This window comes from Epinephelus moara, chromosome 7 (assembly GCF_006386435.1).
Source record: "Epinephelus moara isolate mb chromosome 7, YSFRI_EMoa_1.0, whole genome shotgun sequence".
Lineage (NCBI taxonomy): Eukaryota > Metazoa > Chordata > Actinopteri > Perciformes > Serranidae > Epinephelus > Epinephelus moara.
The window spans coordinates 36514974-36532313 of NC_065512.1; the positions used below are offsets into that span (position 1 = coordinate 36514974).

The 17340-nt window shown below is 39.7% G+C and overlaps 1 protein-coding gene across 5 annotated transcripts in view; it reads right to left on the reverse strand.

Moving 5' to 3' along the window:
- The window catches only part of LOC126393530 (inactive dipeptidyl peptidase 10-like), a 318572-nt gene that overhangs the window by 97328 nt on the left and 203904 nt on the right, over positions 1-17340 (reverse strand). For all 5 annotated transcript variants that reach the window (XM_050049721.1, XM_050049724.1, XM_050049722.1 and 2 more), the window contains one exon: positions 127-221. In XM_050049721.1, the coding sequence (XP_049905678.1) occupies positions 127-221 (95 nt within the window). The remainder of the gene's footprint in view (positions 1-126; positions 222-17340) is intronic.

The following is a 17340-nucleotide window of genomic DNA, read 5'->3' on the forward strand; positions in this document are numbered from 1 at the left end:
GGTGGAAATATGAGAGAAAGAAAGACACAGACACAGATATAGATTTACTATTTGCAATGCCAATCATTATGATAGCATTAACATCACGATAAATCCTCCAACTTAAATGTACAATAGGACACTCACAAATGTTGTGTTTGTCAGGACAATCTCTGTTTCGTTTGTAAGAATGTTGAACTTGATGACGTGGCCATCACTGTTTCTGTAGATGACTTCAGAGTCTGTGAATAGAAACAGAAAGAACAAATAAAAAAACATCAGTTTGAAGGAAATTGAATTTTGAAAGCTGTTCTGCAAAAAAAGACATTACAGAGAAAAACTTCAAAGTAGGAACCAGGCAAAGCATGCCATTGAAAACAAATGCTTTCTAAGCCCCATCATTCCTTCAAATTAAAGAACAGTAACAATGCAGCAGACAGCCAAACAGGCTTTAGCTTATGCAAGTCTAATGTAACGTGATTAACTGTGGGGATCAAAAGCGAGATTTCACTGCCTGACAATCACAAAGGGAAGGACTACATTTTTCATTTTCAACATGTTGTGTGTTGATGGGAAGAGCACTGTGTGGCATCGCCAGGGAAAAATCTTTCATTCCGAGCTGGATTGATTGGACAAGACTGGATTGATTGTTTTGTGTCGCAGACATACAGAAGACATACAGAAACATAGCCCACCTCAAATATCATCAGGGACTGTCATGTCACACCTTTGTTTTAACACAATGGCATGCACAAATACTCGTAATCATAAATGTATGCATGCACAGGTACGCATACAATACATGTGCACACAGGTTGCAATACAGTAACTGCTAAGCATGGCCATGGCAAATGTGTCTCTCTCATACTGATCCAGTTTTAATGCTAGTTGTGCTGACTGAAAACAGATACAAAAACAATCAATATTTCTCTTCTCTCAGGTTATTTGACAGTTAAATGATTTATCTGTCAATAGTCTGGCTATTGATGGAAATGTTTCCATAACCATCAACTGACAATATTCCCTTGAGCACCAGGTACTTAATCCAAAAACTCTTCAGTATAGCAAGTCCAGTAATTAACACAGGCTCAAGCTGAAAATACACAATAATTAAGTGTCCCCTTATTTGTGTTTTACCTGTTAGCATTATTCATCAGGTTGGCACATTTGCATGTGCATATGGAACTACTTTTCCTTCAAGAATGTTCAAGGTGAGTAAATAAAGCATTTGTTTTGGCATGAAAGAAACCAAATAAAATGTGGGCACCATGCCATCAGCAGTAAAAATCAAATGCCAACCACACATGAATCACTGCTTTAACAAACAATGGGAAAAATGGAGAGGCACTGTTTGGTGATAGAGCATGAGTAACCACGTTATCTTCAAAAAGACCTGCTTTTGTTTTTTAACACTTGTAAACAAGTACGTCAGTGCAGTTATATACAGTGCTAAATATAATAAAGTAAGCCTTCAAATCAGAAACACATCCAAGAGCTCAGCCTTCCCTCACCTCACTATTATGTTGGCAATGTCTGTCAATCCATCACTTTAGTCCAGATTAAAATACCTCTTTGAAATATCTGTTACACCCTATAGGTGTACCAATACACATATTCATATTGAGCAGTTTGGTATGAAGCTTTCGGTTCAGTACTCATTATAGACCAAATGATTCGTTGAACTAATTCTGTTACATCTGGAAATTGAAAAAAGTGGGAAAAAAATGGTAAATGGACCTGCATTTGTATAGCGGCTTTCTAGTCATTCGACCACTCAAAGCGCTTTTTACACTACGAGTCATATTCACCCATTCACACACACATTCATACACTGGTGTCCGAGGCTACCATACAAGGTGCCACCCGCTACTCAGTTTTTAACACACTGATGGAAGCATCATCGGGAGCAATTTGGGGTTCAGTATCTTTCTTCAACATGCAGACTGGAGGAGCTGGGGATCGAACCGCTGATCTTCCAATTGGTGGATGACCCGCTCTACCTCTGAGCCACAGCCGCCCACACGATGGAACAGGCAACATGCTGTCTGCTCCTCCCACCCCAAACCAGAACATTCTACTCCAGTGAGTGCTACACTGAGGCAGCTCGTTGCAAAATGGTTAGTAGCGCCATTACCAGACCAGAAATAGCAACCCCAAATGGTACACTACAAGAGTGTACATTACATAGCCTACACTGCTACATGTAGCTACATTCTAACGTCAGGGGAGCATATCATCTTGTTTGAAGATGATGTTGCTGGAACATGTCCGATGTCAAGACTTTGGTTTAGAAGCTTTTAGGTGATTTTTCGCGATGAACAGTATAGCTATTCTCTCTTACAATCATTCACTGGCTACAATGATGGGGCAGACATGTCAAGATACATAAGGCCTGGAAACCCTGACCAATCAGAGTCCCTGAGCTTTTTCAGGAGGGGGGCTTAAAGAGACATGCACTAAAATGAAATACCTCAGACAGAGAGTGAATGCAGGTGTTCCACTACAGGCATTATGAGGAAAATACAGTGTTTTGTTAACAATTAAAGCATATAAACATGTTCTCAAACCTGAAAAGAGCATTATATGTCCCCTTTAAGGTTTCCGAGACAACAAATCCTGAAGGTCTTTTTCTTTTATGCATTAATTAGTTTATGACCAAATAGATGTTTTTTCCAAAGCAACCCAGCTTGATTGTTATTTTTCTGACCTTGCATGCCCATCACAGTAACAGATAACAGCACATCAGACAGGCAGTGTGTTTAATCAATTATCGAGGGACCGCAGGCCAAAAATTGCTCCACATGAGGATTCTCACATACCGTGCAAAATGAAAATTACTTGTCACATTCATCTTAACAGCAGCTCAAACACTATACACTATGTGTTGCGGAAAAGGCTTTGTTGTTTGAGGGAACTCTCGAAGAATCCGAGGACCAACAGACATTCTGCAGAGAGAGCTAATCCCCCTTAATAAACATCAACATTCAATCTTAGTGAAGTCAACAACACCAAATGCTTAGCACAAAAGCAGTACTGTAAGTTGAAGTGGTGAAGCTTTAGCTACAAACTTATCAGCAGAGCAATAGAAAGAAGTTCTGTCATCTATCCATCCATTATCTATACCCACTTATCCCCAAGGGCCTCAGATAAGTGGAGGGTCACATCCAATTCCAGCTGACATTGGGCAAGAGGCGGGGTACGGTCTGAACAGGTCACCAGTCAATCACAGGGCTGACACAAAGAGACATACAGCAATTCACACTCACATTCACATCTTAAGGCAATTTAGAGTCCCGGATTACCCTTATAATAGCCGTGCTGTACACCTGCATTAGCGAGACGGGACGTTACTGATTGGTCGTCCAAGTTTTTTGCAAATTTCCAGAAATTGATTGAAAATAAAATGTGAAAATATTAGAGAGGACAAGGTATTTTTTATGTATTGAGTAGTGAAAGGGATTATAGTTTAATTAGAACATGTTCATTTTATGAATTAATTTGTCTCTCCTGATTCTCATGTACCCGTAGGTGTATTTATCAACCATGCAGTGAATCAGGGAAAGACCCCAACACCTATTCTTTTTCTGCTGGAGTGAATGCATTTAAGGAAGTATTTCACAGCTGGAAGGATGGTCGTTTCATAAATCTGGGCTGTCTATACAGTAGAAAGATGGCCAGCTCTTCGGAAAACAATATGGCAGCAGGGTGGTAACAAATAATCTCATGTTACAGTTAGAGTGTATATTGACACGCTGTGACTGAGCATCCAAAACTGATGCAGGACACGTACTTAGCACGTGATATTTTAACCTGAAGGGCCACTGACCAAGCATCAGTATTTGACAAGTTGGGAGTGAGAATGTATTGTTTTTTCAGACTCTGTTTTCCTAATGAGAGAAATAGGATGGTATCCTCTTCCTGTTCAATAACTCTAGACAGTGCACTAAAATATGTTTCTGAAAGAAATTTAGGCGAGAAATAGGCCATACGTTAAGAATCTTGATTTGCATTTAATCAACACTGCCTACCTTTGCCATTTGATTTGAGTCTGGCCTGCATTTGAGAGAGAGAGAGGGGTGGCTTTCTCTTTCTCTCAATCCGTGTTTATATTCTTTGTGTAGGTGATGGTGACAGGGATATCTAGCAAGATGGAGGGAAGTTTAACATAGTTCTTTTACAGTACACACACATTACTATGATACAGAACTGATTGAACATTGTTTAAGTATCCCTTTAACAATAAGTGGCAGTGAGACATGAATGTTTTGTTTATATAGCAGAAACAGAAAAAGGATAAATCATAAAGGAGTTTATGTGTTTCTATCGGTCTTTATCATATCTTCTGAAAAATGTTCATAGTTGGATAAAAATGTACTGTATCTCTGTCCGTAAATGTCTATTGGTCTGGCTGACAGTGTAAACAGAGAACTCTGTGTGTGTGTGTGTGTGTGTGTGTGTGTGTGTGTGTGTGTGTGTGTGTGTTTTGGTGTGAGGGTCATGTCTGGGTCTCTGGGGTTATCCAGTGCCACTGGGACTCCCATAGTAATGAATAGCTTTGCTCGTAAGCACAGCTGTCTTTACTGAACTCCTCTGGCTAATCCCAAACAGCTGTCGAGGCTGTGTTTGGATGGCACTCTCTACCCTGAGGAATATGTTTCCCCTGCTCCAAAATGATCCACAAAGTTGTTTCTGCTGTTCTCAAATGTGGCTGCTGTATTGTCACCTTCACTGTCACATAAAATAAAATGGTAAACCAGTATGAGAACAATAGTCTGGGATGCTGCAGGCTTAATGAACCACTGCTTGTTTTGAATGGCCTGATCTCAACAAAATTTGATGTACCTTTGAGCGTTAAACGATTCTCATATGTGCTGTGTTGGGATTGCTTGAAATAGCCCACTTACCACAAAAGATAACATGGAAAGGTACCAGTGACAAAAAAATATCCTTAAAATATATGTCTCCCCGATGAGGTCATTTTTAAAGTTTCAAAATAATTTTAATTTGATGCCCAGTGGAGTTAAACCTCAAATCACTGCATGCCTAGGAGAGAGAAATTAATATTTAGAGCTGATAAAAAGGAACTCATTCCTGTGATCTTTAAAACATTACCATAGGTCTCTGCACTGCTTTGCACTTGTCTCCTTAAATAATGAAATGTTCGTAGCTGAAAAAGAACAAGCTAAGACTCTAATGTATAAGTAATGTCCTACGTCTGTAGCCCGATGAATAATGAAATGCCTTGGCTTTTTTCTGCCAGGTCTAACTCTGCAGCTTAGGTGGATTAAGTAATGGTCACTGTACACGCAACATGCTTCCACTGCATCTTTTGTGTGTGTTGTGTTGAGGCAAGTAAATATGATGTTTTCCTGGTGTAAGGCTCATTAAAGTTTAAGGTAAGATTATAACATCAAAATATGTTATTACAATGAAAAACGTTTTCAGAAACATAATGAACATATAATTTCGTGGTCAAAACTGTGTTTTAGTTAGAAACAGGATTTAATTAGAAATAACAGTCAGTGTTTTTAATAGCCTTGGCCTCTCCTCTTTTAAACCACTCAATACTCAGCTTTGTGTTGAAATGAATAAGAGCTGCACAATCATTTATTGTACTTTAAACAGATTTCTTATGTGTCACACAGGAGTCATTTAAGAGTCTGCAGTGGTGCCAGGCATGGCTCCCTAGGCAAGGTTCCCCTGGGTTCTCTAGGGCATTGGTGTGCGTGTTTGTACCACCCCCCTGTAACCCCCACCCCCACCAAACTGAGGTTGGTGCCGATCACTTAATGTTTGAGGAATTTATTACAAAAAGTGGTTAACTGGCAAAGGGAGTGGTGCATTGCACCAAGTTTGGGGCAATTGGACCACTTTACAGGAAGTTACTGAAAAAGTGTATTACTTGCTACGGAGTGGTGCGTTCTCTTAAAACTTGAAGGGCGCATTCCCCCCTGGACCTCTTTGCACCACTTAAAATTTTGGCGTCACAATTTGACATGATGTGGTCTCAATCAACAGATCTCAGGCTGCTGAGTCGCCAGCAGCAAGTCCCAGGCATGTAGCAGCTTTCCTATGAAGTTATGGCCAAATAACGTTTGAGATGGAAGCTGGAAGCCAAATTCAGCAGCCAAATGTGTATGGGTTAGGTGTTAGGGTTAAAGTCAGAGATAAGGTGGCACCAGGGGCGGACTGGCCATCTGGAGGTTCTGGAGAATCACAGAACGGCCGGTACTCCAGGACGGCCACGCCACGCAGTCATCACCGTTTTTTTTTGTTTTTGTTTTTTCCTTTTTCTCCCTGATAATCTTCTGTTCCACGTCCAGTCGGCTAGGTGGCAGCCTTTAAATTGGATGCCAGCCAGCCCATAGATATCTATGAGCCGGCTGGCCGCCAATCAAATTGAAGAAGAAGGAAGCGCATACCGTATGCGCACCGGTTGTTGTGGGCTGGGCCGAGTCATAGTCCAGGGCTGTTTTTTAGTCCCAGTCCGCCCCTGGGTGGCACACTAGGTGGCTACCCATGTAGCACATAGGAAGGTCCACCACTGGTATGTGGCATTCACCAACTTCTCAAACTAATTTACTAGTTTTTAGACAGTCATCCTTTCTCTACAAAAAAATAAAAATAAAAAAAGTTTGATTTTACAGTAGTTGAACCCAAATCCACATAGGTTACTTCATTCTATTTAATCTGATGAAAACAGATCTTTTTTTTTTTTACGTGAAATTGCTCATTGTTATTGGTGTGGTTAAAAAAGCTATGATTGACATCCAATTAGTTCATATCATGACTAACATCACCTAATGAGAGATGAGAGGATATGTAGATCTCAGTAATGCCACCCCTATAATAACATTCAACACAAGCAAAAGCAAAGAAGTAAAATACAGGTGGAGTCAAGATCAAGCAACAGTCACCTAACTAATGGTTAATACTATAAACCAGCATAAAAATTAAAATAACTATTGTGTTCTGGACAGACACATAACAAACACTAATAAAAATGAACCTCTGCATTTTAAAATATCAAATAGCAAACTTATTAGCTACTCTAGTATTTAAGTGGTGCAAACCGGTGCAGCACAAAATCAGTGTGGATGGCCACAGGATGAAAATGCCCATTCTGTAAGCAACATAGGACTTTGATTTCACTCAGTAGTTTCATTGACTACACATTTTTGAAAAGTGATCACAATAGTCTGTAGTCACCCCCACACAGCAGGCAGCAAGCTGAGAGCTGACCATTGCCGGCTATCATTCTGGCATGGAGGAGGAGGAGGAGGCTTCATGTGCAGAAGTAGTGAGACAAAAGCCTGGTGTAGCAGATACATTTCTATCAGCCCCCCACAAATTATACATCAAAAATGAAGCTATGATGTGTATGATGACATGTAGCTTTAAACTGTATGTGTTAATTTCCTTAATTTAAAAAGTCCAGTTGAAATACTGAAAATAAACCACAATGTTTTACTTTGTACTTTAGACAATATCCATCCATTTATGGTATATTTTGACTTATAGTCCACCTACAACCTATTAAGTATTTTGTGGTTATTTAAATAGATGGAAATATAAAGAGTGGGGATACAAATGTGGTAGGAAATAAAAGTCCCCTGAAATAAATAAATCAAATGTTATTTTAATTAAAATAAAATTTTATTTATTTAAATATATTGACTCATTTATTTATATATTACAGATATTTGGTTTTTAAAGATGATACAGAACCTGACATTTTTTATATACATATAACTAAAGAAAACGTAACACACTACTAATATTCTGTCCATTATATTATCGTCATCATCATCAGTGAGAGGTCTTTTTGGGTGTTTTTTTTTTTTTTTTATGTCATCATAGCAACTTATGCAGTTCAGCAGGAAAGGTCTGGCAGTTGTCTTGGGGTCTGCAGCTTTCTGTCCAGTATCATCCTTTGATGCACTGACAGTGTAATCACCTACTGAAGCTTGCAATATTCCATCTTGACCACCTCTCATATGAGTCATGGTACACTTGGCTTTCGCACTTAACTTGATGTCAAAGTGATCTCTCTTTATGTGTATTACTGATGCATTACATCGCTGCTGTGATGACATGGCATCAGCAGCTGCACTATTAATAATTTTTTTATTGTTACTGACACTGCTCAACTTATCTTTTGGTCTGCTGATGTCTGATAGCAGAGGCTCTGTGGTGTGAAAGCTTTCTTTTTATTTATTAGGTAACATTTTTGTTAATCAAACAATTGCCAAAAAAATTGTGGCAATTTTAGGGGCCTTAATTATGATCAAATCTTATAAAGTTGCACCTCCTCATAAACAGGTGCAGCCCTGTCTCCTAGATATTACATCTGTATATTACTAAACTTTTTTTTAAAATAACGATGTGGTGACAACAAAATTGCTGCCTGGATAATGTTCACAGACAACGTTTATTGAGTTAATCAAACACAACATTATTGTACCATGCTAAATTCTTCCCCTATTACCAAAAAAAGTAATTTGCACTGTTTTTCTTTTAAAAAACATATTAGCTGTTTCAAATTTTTATATAGAGGTAATATCTAAAATGCAGGGCTACAGGAGGTATTCATCAGCCTGAAATGAGCAGTTTACCATAAAGAGTGCAATAACAGGGTGTGGTGAATCTGATTTGGAATAATGACACAGCCAAGCAACAACCTCTGGGGCTGAAAAAAAGAAGGCAACGCGCAAGTGAAAAAAAACTGCAGTTCCTCAAATGGCCACTTGAGGCTGGTTTTAGCAAGTCAATCCCCACAGACCCCCATGTTAAAATGCCACACTCTACAGAGGAAAATAAACATGTTTACAGCCAAGTACAATCATGATTTTGGTCTCTACAGCTAATTTCCATGTTCACTACAACTGCATGGGTGTGGGGATGTTTTTATATAACTCACCCATTTACATTTTATCAAAGCATAAATTTAGGCATAATTAAGGATGTGGCTGCTTTAAGTGACAGGTGGTTGCTGTCTATTAACAAGTTGCTATGGTGACAACGTTAATGAGGTAATGTAACCATGGGATAATCTCAGATTCACAGAGTCTAGGCATAGCCATAGCTGTTACTCTTTCAGTGTGTTTTCAGTTCATAGAAGTTAATTGTAATGCATTGGTCACCTTACTAAGTCTTGTTCAGCATATGGTTGAACTAAAAGACCATCTAAGCAGTTTAATAAAATGCAGTTTGTTTTTTTTCATAAGTAGACTGCATTTTGTGTGCAAAAGTCAGCATCAGCATTGGTATTATTACAATTAACCGCACTGTAAATGCACCCTGCCAGTGAAGCTACAAGCTCGTGTTTGGTTTATCTCCACCCTCTTTTCCAAATATGGTCACTTCTGGCTCCAAAAACCAAGATGGTGATGACCAAAATGCCAAACTCAAAAGCAAAAACAAACATCACATCATATCATTGTACAAACAAGTCCTGCAGAAAAAAGTAAAAGTAGTTCAGGAAAAGAATAGGCAAATAAGCTTGCATAAGGCCTATTGTATTTTCTTTTTGTGTTGCTCTTTTCAAAATGTTCAAATGGTGTGCCAAGCAAATTTTAGAGATGGCATGATTACATCTGAAGTCAAAAGAAAGACGCTCATAGATGAAAATTTACTTGGGGTGGTGCAAATTGATGCAAAGATGTCTTGGAAATGTTTCAGCTAGAGCAAATCTTCCGGTGTATCTCAGAGCTTTATGATTCTGCTTCCCAAACAAACAGAGACAAGTGGAAATAGAACAGAGATGGAGGGAAATGAAAGAAAGTTTCCAGGAGGGCAAATAATCATTAACAGTCAAATGTGTGCAAATGACACAAGATGAAAATTCCCATCAGTTTCTGTATGAACACACATTAAGAGAAGCAGTAGTGAGCTGCAGGAACATTTTTGCTGTTCATAACATCTGCAGAAGATGCAGCCGCCAACACATTCCCCCTGCTTACCACAAAGAGCACAGTGACAGCTTTCACTCAAAATTATTCACGACAGCCACATGTGGATATAGTGTACTTATAATGAAAAATGTTCTGTGTGTGTGTGTGTGTGTGTGTGTCTCTTGCTTGAGGCAGAAATGTCACCAAGTCCAGCTGGCTATCATATCCACAAAAAGAGGGTTGCTAAGCTTTCAACACAAAGATTTCACAGCATGATCACTACTGACACAGTAGCTCACGCAGTAGCACGTCACCAGTATACCAAAGGTGAGAACTGCACGTGTGCCTTAAAAAATAACACTTCACCCAGATTGTCAACCACAAATACTAATAATCCATGAAATTCTCTGACAGGTGAGGATTTATTCTCATACAATTGGTAAACAGCCATACACAGGACTCCTTGAAGAAATAAATGAGGCTTGGGTAATGATATCTCCCTTTCAGTGTTTGTACTCAGTGAGCCACGAGACACATTGTAATTTTCCTTTGAAAATGCCAGATTTATTTGGGTTGTAACTGTCCAGCTCCAGAGTCTGCTGCCCACATAACTGTCAGGAAATAAAAGATTCATTCTGCCCACTGCCTGGAGACAGCAATAAGGAAAAACAGCATTCACTACTAACTATAGCAGCCGGTAATTATATGTCACATTTCTTCATCTGGTGCCTATTTTTGATCATGTGAGGAAATGATTATGGCACAGTAGATATTAAATGTAGAATGTGGAGGCATAGATTTCATGGTACTGTTTGTGAAGTGTGTTTGCACCTTCTGTATTAGTATTCAGTGTTAATCTTTGCAAGTAAAAGAAACATATGGCCAAACGTATGTGGAAAACCCATTCCATCATGCACTCTTCATTTCCTTACTTCTAATTAAGGAAAATCTGATATTAGAAACACTAATGTGCTTCAGACTTTCTAGCTACAGTCTGGGGAAGACCCTTTCCTGTGTCCTTGTGCACAAAGCCTACTTGTTCCAAGCTTGTTTTACAACTTGCCTGGACTACACAGAGCCCTGACTTCACACCACCCAACACCTTTGGGATGAACTAGAACACTGAATGTGAGCTAGACCTTTTTGCCCAAACCCAATGTCCTGAAAACCCTTACTACCAAACTGGAAAACTTGCAGTTAAGGTATGGTAAAAGGTAAGATAATATTACCTAACACTTGATTAAGGTTAGGGAAATATGTAGTTACAGTTAATAAAGATGAGACACAAACTCCAATCTCCTGCATGACAACAGATGTGCTTCACACTCATAAACATCCTGACTGACCAACTAACTTTCTGCCTCACAGCATAAAGGACAAGCTACGTCCTGGCATTGGATGTAAAATGTAAAGTCTGGAATTGTCCAATATGGACATTCTCTCTCTGAAAACCGGACTGAATTGCAGCAAATCTGTGGTGCCAGGTTCTAAAATCAGTTGGAAAGCCCTCCCAGAAAAGTGGAAGCTGTTAATGCAGTATATAAATGGTCATGGTTTTGGGATGAGTTATTGAATAATCACATATGATGTGATTGTTTGAGTGTCCCCACACTTCTAGCTGTGTAAATAGCAAACAATAATATGTCTTAGCACAGGGCTTTGACCAATGTCATCAGGGGCCAGTTCCACAACTTTAAAGCCAGTCTTAATTTAGCTCTTAGATTAGTCTAATACAGGGACGTCAAACATATGGCCCATGGGTCAAAACTGGCCCTCCAAAGGGTCCAATCCAGCCCATTGGATGGCTTTGCACACCTAATATTGATGCACTTGTTTAGGCTGACAGCTCATTTCCACATATGCATGTGACTGGTGTCTAGAGCCATATATATATATATATATATATATATATATATATATATATGAATGATGCCTTCAGTGTCCAGTGTAAAAAAAGTACATTTCCTTACGGATGGATAGAAACCTGACAAAGACTACCTGAAGCCATGGGGGAGAGGCTAATTTTGTCCATTTTACATCATCCAGTAGTTTGGAATATAGGCTTGGAACACTGCCAGGACAAAACCAGGACCAATATTGCACGGCAACAAATAAATGAAGATGTTGGCCTACCAGGTACGTAGCATGATTTGTGAAATATTTCATTAAAAAAGACAGATAAACAGCTGAATGGGTCATAAATGACAATCTTACTGTATGTATAACTATAATTTAGCAGAATAACATTACTCAGATTCACAATGCGTTAAAACTAGATTCAAGTTCCTTTTAATCAAACAACCTCACTTGACTATCAACAGGCAACTGCATTGAAGAAAATACCCTGTTAGCTAGTTAGCAGCCTGTTACCTAAACTAGCACACTGTTATACGGTCTCTTCGAAATCCATCGCAAAGTTCCAATTTTTTGGACATACTCAAGGCAAATTCTGGACCGAAATATAACAGAGAGGAGGGGTTTCATAGGCACATCAGATTTCACAAAGAGTCCCATTAATAGAATTAATGGACTTCTGGTTTTACCAATGATTCTGCCAGTTAATAACCTATGAAAATGACAAGTCATAAACAAGGAGATGACGATCCTATTCTTCTCCCGTAATGACGGACAGAGCCATCATCTGTTTGAAGACCAAGGACAACAAATGCTCACATTTAGATAAAAAATATCAACATGTGTGTTTTTTGATGGTAGATGGATTTTTCAGTCATGGAACAACAAAGATATGATGGGTTATAGTGTGATTCATTACTGATGTCATGACCTTTCCTTCCTTTTTTTGTGTAGCTTGCTTGAATAGCTTCCACTTTATTTTGATGCAAAAATTAGAACCAATACCAACAAGTAAAGGAAAACACAGAAAAAGAGACTTGGGAAGACACATATAGGTGGGATAAATATAGGGTTTCTGTTTCGTAGGGGAATGGAAGTGGGGGGGATACAATGTTAGAAGCCGTACACATGCTGCATTTTTGCATCCCTAAATTTCATTGTTTTCAATGTAGATGCGTGGCAGGCGCACTCAAATGCCAGAGCAATGCCACCACAGCACACACATGCTCCTGAGTGCCTATTTTTTGCTTGCAATGGCTGTGCCCAGAGATAAACAGAGTTCAACTTCTGGAACACAGCAGCAGGCACTGCTTGTCATGTGACAAGGACAAACCAATCACAGCCGACAGACATCTTTCTCTGCATCTGTAAATATCAGTCTGTGATAAATACAGAGAAGTTATCATTTTAGTGCAGGGCTATCCAGAGTTTTACATCTATCTCACGGATAATATCTTAGGCCTACACACTTAAAAAAGCAATGCCTGGAAGAAGATCAGCTCTGCACACAGGACATCAGGTGAGTAGGCTATGATATGGTGCTTGTTAAGATTGTTTAGCAACCTCAGATGCAGCCTGCCTCCATGTTGGTAAAGAGTAGGCGCATGGGTTGCACTCAGCGGCTGACCTTGCGTTTGCCAGGCAGTTAAAGATGCGGCATGTGTACTGCCCCTTAGAGAGAATAAGCCTGTTTGAACAGGTGGGTTCTAAGATGGGATTTGAATGATGTAATGCTGTCAGACTGTTGAATATGTGGGGGTAGGGAGTTCAAGAGCCTGGGAGCCGTGCAGCTGAAAGCCCTGGCACCCGTAGTGCTGAGGCGTGAGGTGGGGATGGTCAGGAGACCAGCAGAGGAAGAGTGCGGGGAGTGAGAGGGCGTGTACTCCTGGAGAAGGTCATAGGGCCCATGATTTTAAATCAACGTGACACCCCTAGTCTAATGCAGGTTAGACAGTTTCACCAAAATAAAGACTGACTTATTTTAAGCTGAAAAAGTTAGCTACCCTACCCCAAGGCTAACTGAGAGCTAGGAGCAATGTTTCCATAGTAACAATCAGTAATACCTGCTGACCAGACGCACCAAATAACAGATGGCTAAAGATGGCTCACATTGTTTGGTGTGCTAACAATGTTGTAGAGCGAATAATGAGAAGGGAAGAGTTTCCAGAGAGCACAATGACAGGCTGGGAATATACAGCAATGAGGAAACCACTGTGGTGAACGAAGCTGAGCGGTATGACATGCTTTCTCGGTCAGCCATGTTTTAGGTTTGAAATATGTCTTGATTTACCCAGAATTCATAGAAAATTAGTCAAGATAGTCAATGGATGGATCTGACTTTTAGTTTTATCTCTAAGCCACAGTCAAAATTCTGTTCTAAGACCTGTTTATTTTACTTGCCAAGCAGTGGCTCAAATTTTATCTTGTACTATTACTCCTTCTTTGTCCTTTTAAAGCTGGAAAAATGAAAATAACACAAGTATGTACACTTTCAATCACATACCTCACATGCACAGCTGCAACTCAAACCACGTTTCCATTCCACTGCAATATTTCACGTATTATATGCACAGTCATTACTTAGGCCATTTTTTTGCAGGGGTTGCTACATAAGCCCCTTCTACTGGCAGATGAGGATGCACAGCCAATGAAGTGCAGAGACTGAGGGCCAAGTGGGAACTCTGGGCACAATGTAATATGCATAGCACACAGTGAATTATTTAGCGAAGGTTGCGTAATGCTCAAATGCTGTGTCTGCAGTCCCCATGGTTCCACCAAATGTCACAGCTGGTCAAGCTCAAAGCCAACTTGTTAAAGATAGAACACGAGTGCCTGGTTCTGCAGATGCTGACAGTAAATATGGTAGCATGTGCTGGAGTGCAAGGATTCCGTGCCAGCCACTGCTAGTGCTTAAGAGATTCATTGAAAATGGCATCTGTGGTTCACTGCTTAAGTCACTTTAGTTTTCTTGTTGATTAACACTTGCAACAAATGTGGGGATAGATTTATAGACAGCCCTGTGTTGAGCATATGCTGCACTACAGCACAGACAGACAGCAGTACAAACTAAACACTGAACTGTAACTTGAAATATCAGATTCCTCATTTGTACTTATAATTCACTTACACAAACCTCATAAAATCCATCAGAACAGCAATTAGCAAAGCCATAGATTTACTGTGGATTAAACCACTGTGGATGAAGATGAGTGCCAAAATACATGGAGCCTCATCACATCACTTGGTAGGAGTGTGGTTAATAATGTTGAAGATTTCCACTAATACTGCTGGAATAAATAAACCCCGTGGGTGAAAGACTCAAAAGCAGATTAATGACACAAGAGCTCATTTAGAGCTGCATGACAACACTATTATAAATACAACAACCACTCAGCGCAATAGCTGTTAATGAGTACCAATGAGTGGCACACACGCTCACACGAGGATGAGGGGGTGCTGGTGCTGTTGGCACATTCAAATGGGGCCCTGGTCAACTGTAGCCTTTATTGAGTATTGCTATGAACATTAGTTTGTAAAACACACTATGTGTACATGTACAAAATTTTCTGGGTTTTGGCAGTATTCCGAAAAAGAAAACATTCCCGCCACCGGTGGCAGACTTTTTGGACCGTGTGAACACAGCCTCTCTCTTTCATACCTTCAACCACCTTCTTGAAAAGGTTGAGGTTTGTACCAAATTTGAGGAAACTCACCCAAGGCCATTTAGATATTGTATTCATGAGAATGGGACTGACACAAGGTCACAGTGACCTGAACCTCTGACCACCAAATTCTGATCAGTTCATTGTTGAATCCAAGTGAAAGTTTGTTTCAAGGTGTTAAGATATCATGTTCACGAGAAAGGGACGGATGACGGACAACTTGAAAACATAATGTCTCAGGCCACGGCTATCGCCAGCGCAGAGGCATAAAAACCTTACATTATGAAAAAGTCTTTCATAATGTTTAAAAGGTGGTGTGTTGCTCAGACCAGAAATGCTGGCTTTTCTTTTGGGCATGCATTTCTACCCCAGCCTTAAACTGTTGGTTAGTTCGAGTAGGGCAGGCTGGAGGGGTGGTGGATTCGTCCAACAACCACCGACCTTCACCTGGGAGGTCCATGTTTGCTTCACTGTAAACCCAAACCTTATTTTTTTTCTAAACCCAACCACATGCTTTTGTTGCCTAAACCCAACCATGTGTGTGTTGTTGAAGAAAAAAAAAAGTCACTTCACGGTGTTGTACTGACGCAGAATGTTTATTTTGAAAGAGACTGTATGTAAACTGTACATTTCCCATGAAAATGGAAGTGTATTTTGAAAACAGTAAATACGTACATGTAACAGGCTGAAATTGACACGGCGTTCCAGAACATCAACAACAGACACACCCAGGGTACCTTGCATGTCATATCTTAATGTGGAAAGTCCATGACCAAATGTCGATATGTGACAAAGTCGGAATGAGAACGTGTTGTCTGGGTGCATCCAACTGGCAGGGAGATAAAACCAGAAGACACTGGAGAGATTATATATCTCATCTGGCCTGGGAACACCTTAGGATTCTCCAGGAGGAGCTGAAAAGCGTTGCTGAGGAGAAGGACGTCTAGAGTGCCTTGTTCAGTCCGCTGCCCTGGCGACATGGCCCAGGATAAGCGGATGGAAATGGAGGAATTAATAGAATATGGTGTTTACATGACCTGTATCAAATTCAGAATTTTGTCATATTTAGAACAGTGGAATATTAATGTACATGTAAATGTTCCAATGATGTGGCTGTGGGAAGTCTTTACACACTTCAAATCAGTTTTTTTAACTCGATATTTTGTAGACAGAGGGAGTAGTCAAATTAATAATGTATATTTTTTATATTTGTACACCTTTTAAAATGTAATGTGTTCTCTTGTGATGATAACAGACAGAAATATACTTCATAATCATTGTCCTGATTTAAAGAAATAGCCCATTTCTACCACAGGGACTCTTCAGGAATCCAGGGATTTTTCTAGGAACTCAGAAACTTTATTTGGGTTTCCCCTACAGAAATCAGTTTCTAAATTTAGTTCTTGACCTAAAAAAGTCCCTGCTCTGGACCAGTACTTTCAGATGGCCAAGGAACTATAAAGGTGGGGTTTGCAGTCAATCCCTGGTCAAACAGAAACCTCACAGCCGCCACAACTTCAGTACAACATGTATTAACACAAGGATGAAAGAACTGGCTGGTGCTAGAATCAATATTAGCATGAAGGATGGACGTTTCTCGGTTTATAGAAGGGGGGAAGCATGTATGAATGATACCTTGGGTATATTATAAGTTCAATCTCAAGGAAACAGCAGTGGGCAAAACAATCTCACCACAAGATCGAGTCAGTAGCTGTTCTGGAGCTTTCAATCACATCATCTTTTGAGTGATATGATAAAAAGATGCAGATCAACTACCTAATGACAAATGGCCCTTAAGAAATATGACTTAGCCTATTATCAGTTCCTTACACATAACTCTAGGAACACAAGATAAAAGACATCATATGTCAATAGTATTCTTGTCAATTAGGCATCAGAATAATCCATAAAGATACACTGTGTTTGTGTACAAACTTATGTATTTTGGACAT